This window comes from Pongo abelii, chromosome 9 (genome assembly GCF_028885655.2).
Source record: "Pongo abelii isolate AG06213 chromosome 9, NHGRI_mPonAbe1-v2.0_pri, whole genome shotgun sequence".
In the NCBI taxonomy this organism is placed as follows: domain Eukaryota; kingdom Metazoa; phylum Chordata; class Mammalia; order Primates; family Hominidae; genus Pongo; species Pongo abelii.
Window position 1 is genome coordinate 80,633,331 of NC_071994.2, and position 17,851 is coordinate 80,651,181.

Sequence of the window (17,851 nt, forward strand, 5' to 3'; positions counted from 1 at the left end):
TTTTTAAACAGTTATTAAAACTACAACTCCACGTTTGAAATGTTAACTAGACACAAAAGACATAAAAAACAGCCTAGGCCAGGCGCAGTGGCTCATGCCTGTAATGAGCACTTTGGGAGGCCAAGGCGGGAAGATCGCTTGAGGCTAGGAGTTGGAGACCAGCCTGGGCAACATTGTGAGACCTTGTCTTTATTTAAAACAAACGAACAGCCCAAACCAAACATCCAGATATGAAATCTAAATTAAGGCCCCAAAAATAATAACTACATAGGTAAATATATAAGATTGTATTATTTAAATCTCTTTAAAAGATAAGTGATTGCCTGAATAACAATGATGAATCACAGGATTTATAACATATATAAAAGTAAAATGCGTAGCCAAAAATAACATAAAGGAGGAAAGAAATATAAGTATATATTATAAGGTTATTACATTATATGTTAGGTGGTGAAACATCAACTGAAGTTAAAGATGTATACTATAAACCCTAAAGCAGCCACTAAAATAACAAAACAGAGCTATAGTTAAGAGGAAAACAAAGAAGGTAAGAATTAAGAAATAATGCAAAATGCGGAAAAAAAAAGAGAAAAGAGAGAACAAAGAACAGATAGGACAATTAGAAATGAAAACAGCAAGATGACTCGAACAAAACCATGTCAATATTCACATTAAATGTATATGATCTAAACACCCAAATTAAGAGAGAGAGATTGATTATCAGACTGGGTATAAAAAGCAAGCTCTAACTATATGCTGCCAACAAGAAATGCACTTTAAAATATAAAGATACAAATACATTTGACCCTTCAACAAGATAGATTTAAACTGCATGGGTCTACTTAGACATGGATTTTTCTCAATAAATATATCGGGAAACTTTTTGGAGATTTGCAGCAATGTGAAAAAGTTTGCAGATGAACAGCATAGCCTAGAAATATTTTTTAAATTAAGAAAAAAGTATGCCACAGATGCATAAAATACATGTAGACATTTGTATATGTTATTTACTACCATAAATACACACAAATCTTTTACAATATGTTAAAATTTATCAAAACTTACACAAACACAGACCATACAGGGCACCATTTGCAGTGGAGAGAAATGTAAACAAACGTAAAAGTGCAGTATTAAATCATAAATGCATAAAAGTAGTTATATACAGTATGTACAATAATTTCATAGCTACTATAGTGAGCTCAAGTGGTACAAGTATCCACTTAAAACACCCTCTGATGCTAATCATCTCATGAGCAGTTCATCTCTCAGTAAATTGTGTGTTGCAGTAAAAAGCAATCTCTTGTAGTTCTCGCATTATTTTTCATCAGTTTTAGTGCAATACCGTAAACCTTAATTAACACCATGGGACTCATACGAAGTACTACGAGTGAGGCTAGAAGTACTCCCAAGAAGTGGAGAAAAGTCACGACATTAGACATAAAAGTTTAATTTCTTAATATGTACTGCAGATTGAGGTCTGCAGCTGCCTGCCATTTCAAGACAAATCCAGCATAAAGACCACTTACGAAATTTTTTCTTACGAAAAAATAAGGAAATCGTGAAACTGTTGCTACAGCTATGCCAGCAAGTGAGAAAACTTTGTACTTTTTGTGAAATAAAAAATATGCGTTACTCAACTATTTACATTATCAGTAAGCCTTCCAATCAACATTAAGCTATTAGTTATGTTTTCGGGGAGGCAAAAATTTATACCTGGAATTTTTTTTTTTTTTTTTTGAGATAAGAGTCAAGCTCTTGTCGCCCAGGCTGGAGTGCAGTGGCGCAATCGCAGCTCACTGCAACCTCCGCCTCCCGGGTTCAAGCAACTCTCTTGCCTCAGCCTCCTGAGTAGCTGGGATTACAGGCACCTGCCACCATGCCCGGCCGTTTTGTATTTTTAGTAGAGATTGGGTTTCATCATGTTAGTTAGGTTGGTCTCGAACTCCTGACCTCAAGTGATCTGCCCGCCTCAGCCACCCAAAGTGCTGGGATTACAGGCATAAGCCACCGCACCTGACCTATACTTGGATTTCTGACTACATAAAGAGTTGGCGCCCCAACCTCCATGTTGTTCAAGGGTTAACTATGGTTTAAAAGTAAAAGGATAGAAAAAAATATGCTAACACTAATCAAAGGAAAGCTCTAGTGGTTATAATATCAAAGTAGATTTGAAAGCCAAGATAATAATAGAGATTAAAAAAAAAGCTTGATAAAACCGATATACCTCTAACCAGGCAAATCAGAAAAGAGAGGCCACAAATTATCAATAGGAATGAGGCAACATCATTATAGATGCTACAGATATTAAAATAATAAGGGGATACTGATAGCTTTATGGCAATAAGTTTAAAAGCTTAAATAAAGTGGATCAATTCTTGAAAGTCAGACTACCAAAGTTCACTCAAGAAAAAATAGGTAAGCTATACAGTTGTTTAACTATTCAAGAAATTAAGCCAAGTGCAGTGACATACACCTGTAGTCCCAGCTACTCAGGAGTGTGAGGCAGGACTGCTTGAGGCCAGGAATTGAAGGCTGTAGTGCACCATGATTGCACCTGTGAATAGCCACTGCACTCCAATCAGGACAACATAACAAGATCTGTCTCTAAATAAATAAATAAATAATTTTGTGGTTGTTGTTTGAGACAGAGTCTCACTCTGTCACCCAGGCTGGAGTGCAAGTGGTGTGATCTCGGCTCACAGCAACCTCCACCTCCTGGGCGATTCTCCTGCTGCAGCCTCCCAACTAGCTGGGATTACAGGCATCCACCACCACGCCTAGCTAATTTTTGTATTTTTAGTAGAGATGGGGTTTCACCATGTTGGCCAGGCTGCTCTTAAATTCCTGACCTCAAGTGATCTGCCCACCTCGGCCTCCCAAAGTGCTGGGATTACAGGTGTGAGTCACTGCAGCTGGCCAATAAATAATTTTAAAACAAAAAAATAGTAATTAACAATTTTCTGGGCATGGTGGCACATGCTTGTAATCCCAGCTACTTGGGAGGCTGAGGGGAGAGGACTGCTTGAGTCCAGGAGTTCAAGACTAGCCAGGCAACACAGTGAGACCCCCATTTCAAGATAAAATTAAACAAAATAAAATTAAAAAGAAATTGAAATTGTAGATAAAAACTGTATCCCCCAGAGGAAAAAAAAGACATATTTGAAAGTACACACTCAGATGAATTCACTAGTGAATTCACATTTAAGAAAGAAATAATCGTAACTGTATGGATAACTGTGTAATTTTACTTTTAGAAAAGAAAAGGGAGGGAATATCCCCAACTCACTGAATGAGGTCAACCTTACCCTGATACCAAAACCAGACAAAGACATTAGAAGAAAACAAAACTACAGAATAATATCCCTTTTGAGTGGTGAGGCAAAAATTCTAAACGAAGTTATAGCAAACTGAATCCAACAACATATTAAAAGAATACATCTATAATATCATATACTTATATTATTAATATATTAATGTAAGACTTTTTTTTTTTTGGAGACAGACTCTCATTCTGTTGCCAAGGCTGGAGTGCAGTGGTGCAATCTCGGCTCACTGCAACCTCCACCTCCCAGGTTCAAGTAATTCTCCTGCCTCAGCCTCCCTAGTAGCTGGGATTACAGGCACCTGCCACCATGCCCAGCTAATTTTTGGTATTTTTAGTAGAGACGGGGTTTCACCATGTTTGCCAGGCTGGTCTCGAACTCCTGACCCTGGGACCCAACCACCTTGGCCAAAGTGCTGGGATTACAAGCATGAGCCACTGTGCCTGACCAATGTAAGACATCTATATTAGAATATATCTATATTCCTAGAAATGCTGGGTTAGTTTAACATTAAAAAATTAATCAACATAATTCAGCATTACAAACTGGAAAAAAACAAAAAAAACAAAAAACCATAGGTCATCTCAAAAGATGCAGAAAAAATTGACAAAACCCAATACCCATTATTGATAAAACTCAGCAAACAAGGAAGAGGAGGGACCTTTCTCAACCAAATTCAGAGCATCTATTAAAACCTATAGCTAACATCATACTTAGTGGTAAAGGGAACAAATTGCTGATACACATAACAACATGGATGAATCTCAATAATTATGCCAAGTGAAAAAAGACAAAAAATAGTATATGCTGAATGATTTCATTTACATAAAACTCTAGAAAAACACAAGCTAACACATAGGAACAGGAAGTGGATTGTGGTTGCTTGGGGATGAAGGGAAACAAGGAGGGAGAGGAGGTATAACCAAGGGTCAAGAGGGAACTTTTAGGATCTTACCTTAAAGAAAGAATGAATAGCAGCTGTCGCTTCACTGCGAATCCTCAGTATAGAACCCAGAACGTTAGTCCTACACCTAAAGTGAGGATATTGTCTCAGGTACTCCAGAGGATGCCTCTCTTTATATTTGATGGGGAAATCCTGCCAATAAATGAAAAGAACAAATTAGAAGTCAAAAGAGATACTGTTTAATAAAATCAGTTTCCAGGGTATTTCTTAAATAGTACTTTGGAACCAAACTAAGATCCTTTCCTTCTTTATTTCTTAATATAACCGATTTTAATCCACATTATTTCCACCAGGTAAGTGGAATGGTAGGATGGAATCAGAGAGATGTAGGTTTGAATCTAGCTCTACCACTTATTAGCCAAGTGACTGAGCTAATATCACTGAAGCTCATCTGTTATTTATCAAGTTTGTATCCATTAGCTGTGAATCACTTCCTACAAATAGGTTAGGATTAATTATGCAAAATATCCACTGTTTGGCACACAGGAGTTCAAAATATTGTAAATATTAAAGATGTACACACAAGGCTGGTGTTCAATTTTAAAATTACCTATATGTCTTGAAAGCCCATGATCATTCATAATCAATTGGCGCAATTCATTGCTATTATCAACATACTACTTCCATCTAGCAGAGTAGTAAAGATTTACAAAAAATCTGAAAGAAAATTATGGCTCCACATTGAAATATGCCTACACTGCTCACATTCATGTTACAAGATTAAGACAGACACATCCTTTCAGACCAAAATCAAAGTTTTAATTAAAAAGATAACAGAGAAACTAAAAAAGAGCTACACTGGCAGCCTGTTTCTTTCAGTCTCATCCATTCTTTTTAAGTCCTGTACAAATACAAACTTTTATGTCGTATAGAAACAAGCACTATACTTACTAAAAGTGAGTATGTGACTGTATCATAATTTTAGGGGTCAGAATTCCCTAATGTTGCAATACTTCAAAATGATACTGAATCGAAGGGCGTCACGGAAGACGAAGCCATCAACACCAACAGAAGCCAAGGAAGAACAATTTAAGAAAATAGTAGTCCCCCACTTACCCACATGGGATATGTTCCAAGACCCCCAGTGGATGCCTAAAACCACGGACAGTATCAAACCATATAAACATTATGTTTTTTCTTCGACAACAATGGCCAGGTAGTGTATAAAGTACAGATAAGCAGGACAAAAGGATGATTCACATTCTAGGCAGGATGGAGCAGGACGGCTCAAGATTCCATGACACAATGAGAATGGCGTGCAATTTAAAATTTAAGAATTGTTTATTTCTGGAATTTTCCATGTAATATTTTGAGACCATAGTTCACTGTGGGCAACAAACCACGAAAAGCAAAACCACAGACAAGGTTGAACTACTGTAGTGGAACACATGGCAAATTTTTAATAATCACAGATCCCTCTAAAAAAACCAAAAAGAAAAATGGTTACCATCTATACTACGCTCTTGATTTCCAAATTATTCTACACTCTATTTTTCAGAAATCTTAGAACCTGATTCCTGATTTTACATGTCAATTAGAATTTCTTGGAAATTAAGGATGACATTTTAATAAAAATTGCATTTTCTTCCTTTATTTCCTTACATTTCTTCCTATTATACTGAAAGAATAAACAATAAATTAAAATGATGTGATTTTCCTATATTTCCTCATTTTTGTTCATTAAATGTTTGAAGACAGGTATAGCAAAAACACAGAGGATTCAAATGGCTAGAATATAAATTTCAGCTGTGTCACATCAGCTCATAATGTTAAGCAAATCATTTCATCTGGCTGGGCCTCATTTTCTCCATTGTAAATTTAAAGAATTTGATTAATAATCTTTTATTCTCTCTAACCTCTTTATCAAGCTTATATATATGAAGCTAACAGAAGAGTCTTGCAAAAACAGGCATAAACATGTCTTAATGCAGAATTTCTTGCCTCTGTTCGGCCTAAGCCTTACAATACTACTGATCGGCATCACCCAACAGAACTTTCTGTGATAAATGGAAATATTCTGTGCTATCCAATATAGTAGCCAGTAGCCACATGCCAACTACTGAGCACTTGAAATGTGGATAATGCCACTGAGGAACTGGATTTTTTATTGAATTTTAACTGATTTAATACCAAACAGCCAAAGGTGGCTAGAGCCTACCATTACTGGATGATCAGTTCTAGATAATGCAAAAGTCATTCCTGGCTTTCCTAAGTATGAGCCCGCCCTGGTATATCATTGTGGCTGACTGGGCATGCCTGTAAAAGCAGCAAGTTCTAACTGTGACACACACCACAGAGACGCAAAAATCAACACTTACCTCTCACTAAGCTATGTACATAAACAATTTTTGCTACTGCCTCTACAGGTCGTATGGCTTGTTTCAATTACCTGTCACAAATGAAATATATTCTAAGTTTCATCTTCCTAATAATCACACTTAAAACAGATTGCTGTCTTAATTAAAGCCTAAACAGCCTCCACAAAAGTGTCAGAAATCATACCTTGGCATCACAATTTCCAATAACTTTAATTTTTTCTGCCTTCAGTTCCACATTTTGCCCTTTGGATGGACTTTTTATCAGCTGCCCTTGTACTTCCACAGAACTCCCAAAAGTTAATTCTCTATAGTAACAAAAAACAAGATAAACAAGATATCATGATATACAACCTTCATTTTAATATCAACTTTGCAATAAGAATATTAAAATACTTAATAACAAAAGCTTTTACCCTTATTAGGTTAAATAATCTTCAGAACCTATGGATAATCTGCCGTATAAATAGAGTATAAAATTATAAAAATGAATTCCATAAGCTTTAAAATGGGAACAAATAGAGTTAAGAATTTGTATAATTAATTCAGAATTAAGAGGTTCTACAATTGCCTTTATTAAAAAGTTAGTTGGCCAAAACACTTTTTAAAAGATTACAGAACACATGGGAAAACTGCAAATCAAAATAAAATTAGCCAGGAATTCTCTGTCCTATTTTTGCAATTAAAAAAAACATTTTTTTTTTTACTTAGTTGACTGGTGATCTAAGCACATAAGGTGCTACTTTCTGGTTAATAAGACTAGGTTCCAGTTCAAGTTCACCCACAAATTAACTGTGTGACAACTATGGAAAGTCATCTAAGTTCATTTAAGAATCATCTATCAAAAAAGGAGCTGGTAAATGACAGTACACCTGTTCTAATTCTTTTTTCTTTTCTTTAAAGAGACCAGGTCTCACTATGCTGTCAAGGCTGGTCTCGAACACCTGGACTTAAGCAATCCTCCTGCCTTGGCCTCCCAAAGTGCTGGGATTAGAGGCATGAGCCACCACACCCAGCCCATCTGTTCTAGTTCTAACATTTCATAATTACAGTAAGTATGACAATAAGTGCCTTCCTAATAAACTATTGAAATATTATAATATAACAATACAATAAATTTCATTAAAGTAAATAAGTCAGGAGATTCTCCACCCAGTTTTGTTTGCTTGCTAAATATATGCTATTCTTATATAATTTATATAAATAAGATTGTCCACTATTGCATTATGGGTGGGGAAATCTGGTATACTTTCATCAACCTGAGAGGGTAATTTGAGATGCTCTGACTTAAAATATGTACTACCTGACATATATAAGTATTATCCTAAGGTTTCCTGGGAATATCTCAAAGAGACAGTCATCCTCCAGAAATCTAAAGTCTAGGTCCCGTTAGACCCATGTGATTGCTATACCGATATAATCAAAACAATTACAAAGTTTTTTAAAAGGTTACCATTAATATTAGGGCCAGGTGTGGTAGCTCATGCCTGTAATCCCAGCACTTTGGGAGGCTGAGGCAGGCAGATCACTTGAGGTCAGGAGTTCGAGACCAGCCTGGCCAACATGGTAAAATTCTGTCTCTACTAAAAGTACAAAAAGTTAGCCCAGTGTGGTGTCGCACACCTGTAATCCCAACTACTCGGGAGACTGAGGCACGAGAATTGCCTGAACTCATGAGGCAGAGGTTGCAGTGAACCGAGATCATGCCACTACCTTCCAGCCTGAGCGACAGAGTCAGACTCTCTCCAGAAAAAAAAAAAAAAAGTTACTATTACGTCAGAACAATTTTTTTTTGTTCTGCCCAGTTGACCACATAGTCTCTGATCCATGAACCTACTCAATGTGTAAACAGCATTAACCCTAACAATCCTCGGAATAGTAAAGCACTCTTATTCTAACAAATTAGAATAATGTTGTCTTCCTCAGAGCTCATACCTAACATTAAAATGGTGTTAGTTTTTGGTTTTGGGGGTTTTTGGAGACAGGGCTCTAACACACAGGCTGCAGTGCAGTGGCAAGATCTTGGCTTACCACAGCCTTGACCTCCAGGGCTCAAGAGATGCTCTAGCCTCAACCCCCCGAGTAGTGGAGATTATTGCTGCACATCACCATGACCAACTCATTTTTATATTTTTTGGCAGAGACGGGGTTTTACTATGTTACCTACACTGGTCTTGAACTCCTTGACTCAAGTGATCCGTCTGTCTCAGCTTCCCAAAGTGCTAGGATTACAGGCGTAAGCCACCACGCCTGACCTAGTGTTAGTTTTAAAACCTGATGAATGAGACCATAAAGTTTCTTCCATTTATTCAACAGGCAATAATTTGTCATATTGTCAGCACTATGCTAGAGGCCAAGAATACAAAAAAGAATGAGATACCATTCCTAACCTTAGGAAATTAAGAGTCTAGCAGAAGGAGTCAAATAGGAATACAGTTGATTACCATCCAATGTGATACATTTTAAGACAGATGTAGGCATGGGATGCTATGGGAGCACAAAAAAGGGGTACCTGACATAATCATGGGATGGGAACATCAGATGATGCCTAACTAAGCAGGAACTATGAAAGACAAGAGGAGAAGAGGCTGTATTGGGCAGAGGCAGCAACATGTACAAATGCTATTAGGAAAGAGCAGAACAACTTAAGGGAGCCGCAGGTAATTAATAAAGACTGAAGTGAAGCACAGGTAGGGGATATCAGCATGTGACGACGTCAAATAGAGGAGGAAAGGCCTGAGCTTGAAGGATCTTGATTCCAAATATTTGGAGTTGATCCTCAAAGCTATTAAAGCAGATCTGTTTCAAAAGATTACTCAGGGGTCAACGTAAACACTGGAGTAGGGAAGTGAGAAGCACTAGAGGTGAAAAACAAAAATCAAAGAATTCTTTTAAAAAACAAAACTCACCTACTGTCAAGACCTGAATCTGCAACAACCTGAAGGCTTTCCAAAGATGACCCATCATTTACATGCAGGAACAAGACTTCCTTCTGGGATCGGACAGAACGAATCCATCCCTAAGGAAGAGAAATATTTCCAATGTGAGCATATAACATTTTACGTTTTCATTACACATACACACACATAGACTAAATGAAAGGAAAACATGTACTCGCAATCCTGCCTCAACAAATATGTTGTTAAATGCTATTATTAACATGATTTTGATCATTGTACAATACTTTATCCAATTCTTATGTTAAGACATTTAGTTTGCTTTGAGTATTTCAATATCATAAATAATGCCTCAATGAAGATTATTGTACATAAGTCCTTCATGGATTTCTTCAGATCTAAAAATATGTTCCTAAAGGAAAAATTACCCAGTCAAAAAGTGCAAAGATTGTAAGTTTCCTATGAAATACTGCAAAATTTTCTTCCAGAATGGTCATAATTGCACCCTAGCCCAAACTGGGTATTACCATTTTTCAAAGCATGCAAATTTGAAAATTTAGAACTGGTAACATGTTTCTATTTATTTCACTTTGATTACTACTGGGGTTGAACTTCTTTTCCATATTTTATTGGCTAGTTTTCTTCTTGTAGATTATTTGCTCATGTACTTAACCTATTTCTCTGTTAGGATATTTGTACGCTATGTATCGATTGCTAGCACTGATTTTATATTAAGGATGTTAAACTCTTATACCATTAAATATTGCAAATAGTTAAAAAACAAACAAACAAACAAAAAACAAATCAACTTCTTTTAGTTCACCAATATACATACTTAATTTTATATGTTCCAATCACAATAGGATACACACTTTGGTATTCTATCTTTTGTTTTCGTAATAAAGCACAACATTTCGAATGGATGCCTAACATTCCTTCATGTTGATGAGCCTAATTCATATAACCAATCCTCCCAATATTGGCAATTCCAGGTATCTCCTCCCAGACCCCTGCCCCCTGGCCCGACAATAAATAACAGGGCACATATCTTGGTGCCTTTCTCAGGATGTGGGGTGTGCCCTTCTTTCTGGTTTCATCTCACTGCGCTGCCCAGAAGGCACCCCCTCTTTGGTGATTCTAAATCAACAGTAATTTCCAGGTTGGGCGCAGAAATCTCAAGCACTTTGGGAGGCCAAGAAGGACGGATCACTGGAGGTCGGGAGTTCGAGACCAGCCTGGCCAACATGGTGAAACCCTGCCTCTACTGAAAATATAAAAATTAGCCGGGCGTGTTGGTGCTCGCCTGTAGTCCCAGTTACTGGGGAGGCTGAGGCAGGAGAATCGCTTGAACCCGGGAGGCGGAGGTTGCAGTGAGCCAAGATTGCGCCAGTGCACTCCAGCCTGGGTGACAGAGCAAGACTCCATCTCAAAAAAACAAAAAAAGCCAGAAACTAATTTCCAAACGACTACTTTCTTACTTTCACTTGTTAAAGTTAACATTTGTTGAGCACTTTGTAATGTGCTTCTATTCTAAGCTCTTTATAAATATTATGCTACTTAATCCTCAGAAAAACTTAACGAAGTGGTTATCATTTTAGAGCTGATGAAACCTTATTTAGAGATGTCACGATAATCTCTCTAAATAGTCCAGGACACAGTCACCGACTAGCAGAGTTGAGATTCAAAAGGAAGTTCTTACTTCAAAGTTCATGTTCCTATCGACAAGCTTTTCTGGGATGCTATTATAATTCTGCCCCATCCCCAGTTCCTCCGCCTAGGGAATACATCTTTCAGGACTTGGCTGAAATATCACCTCATGCAAGGTATCTTCCTTAACCTTCTCAGTTACGTAGCTTCCTGTTTTCTTATAGTTCTTTACTTACCTTACTACTAACTATCCTATTGCTAAAATTATTTGTTTTAACCATTGGAGCAGGGCTGTCCAACAGAAATATAATGTGAGTCACATGTTTAATTTAAAATTTCTTTTTGTGGCCACGTTAAACATAAAAATAGATGAAATATTTTACTTAACCTATTATGCCCCAAATATTATCAACATATAATCAATATAAAAACATATTGAGATATTTTGCATTCTTTTTGGTTCTTCAAAATTGGTATGTATTTTACACTTATAGCACATCTCAATTTGGAACAGCCAAACGTCAAGTGCTCAGAGCCAAAAGTGGCTGGTAGCTACCATATCAGACCTCACAGGACTAAACTGAAATCCTCTAACCTGGGCAGCAGGTTCTCTTTTCATCTTTGAATTTTCTCTTGACTAGCACACAAAGTATCATTAATGTATGCCCAATTAATAGACCAACAGACCTATGGAAAGAATATGGAAATGCAAAGAGGAGCAGATTGGTCACACTGCTAAAAAGTAAAGGATATGTGAGGACAACAAAAATCACTGCAACAGCAAGCCATGACTGTGTCACTACAATCACGGGTGAGAGAGCAAGAACCTACTCAAAAAATAAGTATTTATTATAACAACATCTGCCAGGCTTATGCCTGTAATGCCAGCATTTTGGGAGGCCGAAGGAGGAGGACTGCTTGAGTCCAGGAGTTTGAGACCAGCCTGGGTAATACAGTGAGACCCATCTTCACAAAAAACTTAAAAAATTAGAGTGGTGGTGCATGCCTATAGTTCCAGCTACTCTGGAGGCCGAGGCAGGAGGATTGCTTGAGTATGGGAGATGGTGGCTGTAGTGACCTGAGATCACACCACTGCACTCCAGTCTGGGTGACAGAGCTAGACCCTGTCTCAAAAAATAAATAACCACATCAGTGTACTTCAGCAACCTAATAAGAAACAATCAAACACCTTGTTTATTCTGCACCTCTTCTATGTGGAGCTGCTGCAAATAATATAATCAGCAAGAGAAACAATAGCAGCTAACATTTGTAGACTATGAGCCACTGTTCTAAACATCTTATTTCCATTACCTCATTTAATTTTCAGGACGCAGGGACAATTATTATCTCTTTCCATAAGAGGAAAATAAGGTGTAGAACGCATAAACGCTATGCAGAGATTTAAACCTAAGCAGCTTAACTCCAGAGCTCTTTCAAACTGCTACATTCCACTCTTTCTCCGAATTCATTAAAAATAAATTACATGCAAAGCCCCACAATAGGCACTGAGGTGGCTAAAAGTTTAAAAGGCATGGTTTGAACAAGTATTTGCTGTCAGCCCTGTGTGAATACAAAGGCAGGTAAGACACGGTTTCTGCTCTAAAGGAGAGAGGTCAAGACAACCACTTTATAAACCTGGATATTCATTATAACGGATAAAGATAGAGAAAGGGGGCTTGTTCATTTACACTTTTGGTATGATTAACAAGTTTACAGGTAATACCCTGGAATCATGAAAGCAAAGTTCCAGCGCTTTACAGTTATCGGAACAGTTTTGTGAAAAGTAATGGAAAGCAGAAAAGTACAAACCCGCGATGCCCACACTTTCTAACTTTTCCCTGCTGGCGGTTGTGTCTGACCCGACCGTAAAAGAAAAGCTAGATGTGGATGTGCCATGTAAGTCCCTACAACAAAAAACCCACTCCCTTCCCATTCACCAACCTGGACCTTAATGCGCTCCCCACTCGCGTTCTGAGTCCCGAGAGCGTCCCGCACGCTCAGTTTGGCTGAAGGTTTGTGCTTGGGAAAGGGGGCAGAAGAATAGAAGCGCACGGACCGTAGCAGGCAGCGGACCCCCAGCATCGCGCGTCAGCCCAGGCCCTCCGCGGGAGCAGCCCAGACCCCGCGGTTCGAACCCCGCCTGCAGCGGCCCTCCTTTCTCAGCAGCTCCCCTTCCGCGGCCGCAGCTCTGCTCTACCGCACTCCAGAGCCCCTCGGCTGCGCGCTTTCTCCTTCAGGACTCCCAGCTCTGTCCCCACAGAACCTCTCCGCTTCCCACTTCCCAACCGGGCGCAATGGACAGGACACTACGCAAACGCCAGGAAGAAACCACGTGTAGTTGGCGCCCCACTGCCCGCGACAATTCTAAACCTACGAACAGACCCCGGGCCGCAACACGCGAAGCCACTCTTACGACAACACGCCAACGCCGCTTACGTCATCCCGCTACGGCGAAGAAGGGAGAGCATGCGTACTTGTGACCCAGGCTGAGGGAGGCGTGCGGGAGGGGGCGGGGTCAGGAGCCGAGACGGGGCGGAGCTAATGCCCTAAGGTTGTAGAGATTATCGCTGAAAGAACCTGGGAGCGTAGCTGAGGGTCTTCATTTGTAAAGTTTCCAGGTGAGGCTGAGAAACTGAGAGGCAAGGAGTGACTGTTGGAGAGGGAAACCGTCTCCATCAGTCAACAACGGGGATCCAACTAAGAGGAGGCTCTTAGCTGTTAACAGGATTCGCTTGAAGAGATCAGTCGTTCCGTTCCTGAGTTCTCCGCAGAGAAAAATCAGACACAGCCCCTCTGCGCAAGTCACAGTTGTGTGGTATCAGACAGCTAAACAGACAGTTGCACAAAAGGGTGATCAGTTTGTCAGACAGCGCCCAAGCGTGGGACGCCAGAGGTGGCTTCCTGGAGAAGGTAGTCCTCTGACAGGTAAATAAGAGGAATTGGAGGGACCTCGCATATGGCAGGCAAGACGGTGGGAAGATGTTGCAGAGACTGGAGGAAAGTCGAGTGTTTCCTGCTAGAATCCTCAAAGTCTCCCTCTTCCCTCTGCCCTCCAACACAGCTATCTGCATTTGTTTGACCTGGAAACAATGACCCTTTTATATATTAGGCTACCTTTTATTAAAAAAAAAATTCTGTAACTCAATGACAGTCATGAAAAGGTTTTTAATCTAATTTAAAAAGTAAAACGTTTGGCCGAGTGCGGTGGCTCACGCCTGTAATCCCAACTCTTAGGGAGGCAGAAGCAGGAGGATTGCTTCAGCCCAGGAGTTCAAGACCAGCGCTCGCCCTCGCTCTCTCCCCCTCCCTCTCACTCTCACTCTCTGTCTCTCACTTTTACCTTACTTAAAGTTGCTACTATTATTATATCCATTTTACAAATGAGAGAACTTACGCACAGAAAGGCTAGATGACCTACTTAAGGATACACATTCCCTAAGTGTGAGATTTAAACCCAGAAGTGCTGGCTGTATGCACTTAAGCAGTATGCTATATTACCTAGTGTCCCAAGGTGGAAAATAACACCGTGATCCGTTCCATCAAGGAGCTCATGCTTTAGAGATGGAGACAAGCAAGAAAAGAGACTACTGAAATATAAACCAGTAAGTGCACACATAGATGTATGAGTTGTCTGCATTTGTTTGGCCTGAAAAGTCACCCTTATATATTAGGCTACCTCTTAAATTTATCCAAAAAATTATTTTTGATATTTTATCCAAATATTATATTGGATAAAATATAATAAAATTGTAATATATACATGTATTACAATTTTATATTTTATATAATATAAATGTGTTCGCTGGTTCTTTTAATAAATTAAAATTATAAATATAATAAAATTATAATTATAAATTATAATATATGATTAAATTATAATATATTGATATATTATATATTATATATTTATAATATAAAAATATGTTGGATAAAATATAATATAGTCTAGAGAAGGAGAAAATTAAGCTGAATTTTTGGAGAGGATCAATATTTTGCCAGGTAGGCATGTAAGAAAATTTCCTGCCAGAAGGTGAACACGGAAAGTTGCCAGGAGGGCAAATGGCCTGGAAAAATTGTAAAACCATTCTTAAGACAGACTAGAAAATATCTCACCTGAAAATACTTGATGTTGGAGGTAGAACCTAGTGAGAAGTGTTTGGATCATGGGGGCCTCATGAAGGCCTTTGTGCCACCCTTGCAGGAGTGAATTCTTACTCCATTAGTTTTTGCAAAGCTGATTGTTGAAAAGAGCCTGACACCCCCTTCCCTCTCTCTTTCTTCGTCTTTTGCCATGTGATGTTTGCTCCCCTTTGACTTCCTGAATGGCTGAATGACAAGAAACCTTGACATTATTTACTTTGGGTGGAAGCAGATTCTGGTGCGATGCTTCTTGCACAGCCTGCAGAACTGTGCAAATAAATGAATACAGTTCTTATTGATCAAAAAAAATTTATAGGCCAGGCGCAGTGGCTCACGCGTGTAATCCTAGCACTTTGGGAGGCCAAGGTGGGCAGATTGCCTGAGCTCAGCCTGGGCAACGTGGTGAAACCCCATCTCTACTAAAATATAAAAAATTAGCTGGATGTGGCAGCATGTGCCTGTAGTCCCAGCTACTCGGGAGGCTGACGCAGGAGAATTGCCTGTACCCGGGAGGCAGAGGTTGCAGTAAGCTGAGATCACGTCACTGCACTCTAGCCTGAGCAACTGAGTGAAACTCTTGTCTCAAAAAAAAAAAAAGAAAAAAAATACTTGGGCACTTCTTGAACCTTGAGAAAGGAAAAATGGAAACTTGCAGCCAATGCCTTCAGAATTACATAGCTATGGACTTTTAAGGGAAAAAAAGTTCGTTGGTTCAAAATCTGGGGAACAAGACAGTCTGGGGTACATAGCAATGATGTTTATCCCAGTGAAAATCTTTTCTTTGCCTATGCCTACCCTGTCCAAGTGATCAAAAGTAGTAAACAGTTGGCTCATTTCTTACTCATGCCACTTTTCTGTCTTGCCTTCTGCTATGGCTTGGATATGATTTGTTTGTCCCCACAAAAACTCATGTTGAAATTTAATCCCTGATGTGGTGGTGTTGGGAGACGAGGCCTAATGGAAGGGGTCTGGTGTATGGGAGCAGATCCCTCATGAGTGGCTTGGTGCTGTTTCCATGGACTGCATGAGTTCTTGCAAGAATGGGCTTGTTTCCACCACAGTAGGTTGTTATAAGGCCAGGATGCCCCTCAGGGGTTCCCCTTTTTGCACATGTCCACTTCCCCTTTGACCTTCTTCCTCACATTGTGATGCAGCACGAAAGCCCTCACCAGAAGCCAGGGCCATGCCCTTGAACTTCTCATCCTGTAGAACCATGAGCTAAATAAACCTCTTTTCTTTATAAATTGCCCAGTGTCAGGTAGTATTCCTTTACAGCAACATAAAATGGGCTAAGGCACCTTCTTTCTCTCCCAACTCCCCCACCCCAGGGAACAATGTGCAGCTTAAGAACTGGAGTCTGAGTCCCAGAGAGTGAGGCTCCTGCCTTCCTTTACCCTCTCACTACTTGTTTAAGCCAAAAGGTTAATTATGTTCTTAGCAGGAGACCAGTGCCCCAGTATGTTGAAGACAAGGGAAAACTGGTTGAAACTGAAGATTAGTAAAAATATAAATATCATTGAAAGTTTACTATACCACTTATGCTTCTGGTGCTCAGTTCAAACCATCCCCTGTATCTTGTGCTGTATCAAATCACATCATCTTCTTGTTTATTTTTGTTTTCAGTGTTGGCTTGACACCTTCCCTTTTAGATTCATCACCTTCCAGACAGGAGCGCAAGTGATGTTTTTAATATGAATATATAGTTGACCCTTGAACAACATGGGTTTCAGTTGTGCCGGTCCACTTGTATGTGAATTTTTTTCAATAAATATATTGGAAAATTTCTTGGAGATTTGTGACAATTTCAGAAAACTTACTAATGAACTGTGTAGCCTAGAAATATCAAAGCATTTAATAAAAAGGTCATGAATTCACAAGATACATGTAGTTACTAGTCTATTTTATCGTTAACTATCATAAAATATACATAAGTCTATGATAAAAAGTTAAAATTGGCTGGGCACAGTGGCTCATGCCTGTAATCCCAGCACTTTGGGAGGCCGAGGCATGCAGATCACTTGAGGTCAGGAGTTCAAGACCAGCCTGGCCAACATGGCGAAACCCCATCTCTACTAAAAATACAAAAATTAGACAGGCATCGGCCGGGTGTGGTGGCTCACACCTGTAATCCCAGAACTTTGGGAGGCTGAGGTGGGTGGATCATCTGGGTCAGGAGTTCGAGACCAGCCTGGCCAACATGGTGAAATCCCGTCTCTACTAAAAATACAAAAACCAGCCAGGTATGGTTTCAGGTGCCTGTAATCCCAGCTACTGGGGAGGCTGAGGCAGGAGAATCGCTTGAACCTGGGAGGCAGAGGTTGCAATGAGCTGAGATCAAACCACTGCACTCCAGCCTGGGCGACAGAGCAAGACTCCATCTCAAAAAAAAAAAAAAAAGAAAAACGAATAAATATTAACCAGGCGTGGTGGCACATGCCTGTAATCCCAGCTACTCAGGAGGCTGAGGCAGGAGAATTGCTTGAACCTGGGAGGCGTAGGTTGCATTATGTCACTGCACTCCAGCCTGAGTGATAGAGTGAGACTCTGTCTCAAACAAAACAA

General features: G+C 39.5%; 1 protein-coding gene across 4 annotated transcripts in view; it reads right to left on the reverse strand.

Annotated features, from left to right (window-relative positions):
- NARS2 (asparaginyl-tRNA synthetase 2, mitochondrial) overlaps nt 1–13,614 on the reverse strand; it is a 147,102-nt gene extending 133,488 nt beyond the window's left edge. Inside the window, exons 1-4 of one of the 4 annotated variants that reach the window (XM_054524864.2) lie at nt 13,532–13,614; nt 9,515–9,624; nt 6,793–6,913; nt 4,282–4,422 (exon numbers count right to left, since the gene is read on the reverse strand). Coding sequence is in view for 2 of the 4 variants with exons in the window: in XM_024255810.3 (XP_024111578.1) it covers nt 4,282–4,422; nt 6,793–6,913; nt 9,515–9,624; nt 13,091–13,231 (513 nt within the window). In the remaining 2 variants the exon portion in view is untranslated. Of the gene's footprint in view, nt 1–4,281; nt 4,423–6,792; nt 6,914–9,514; nt 9,625–13,090 lie in introns of those variants that run through there. The other 3 variants (XM_024255810.3, XM_024255811.3, XM_063711309.1) reach the window with 3 other exon arrangements.
- Between the last annotated feature and the right edge of the window lie 4,237 nt (nt 13,615–17,851).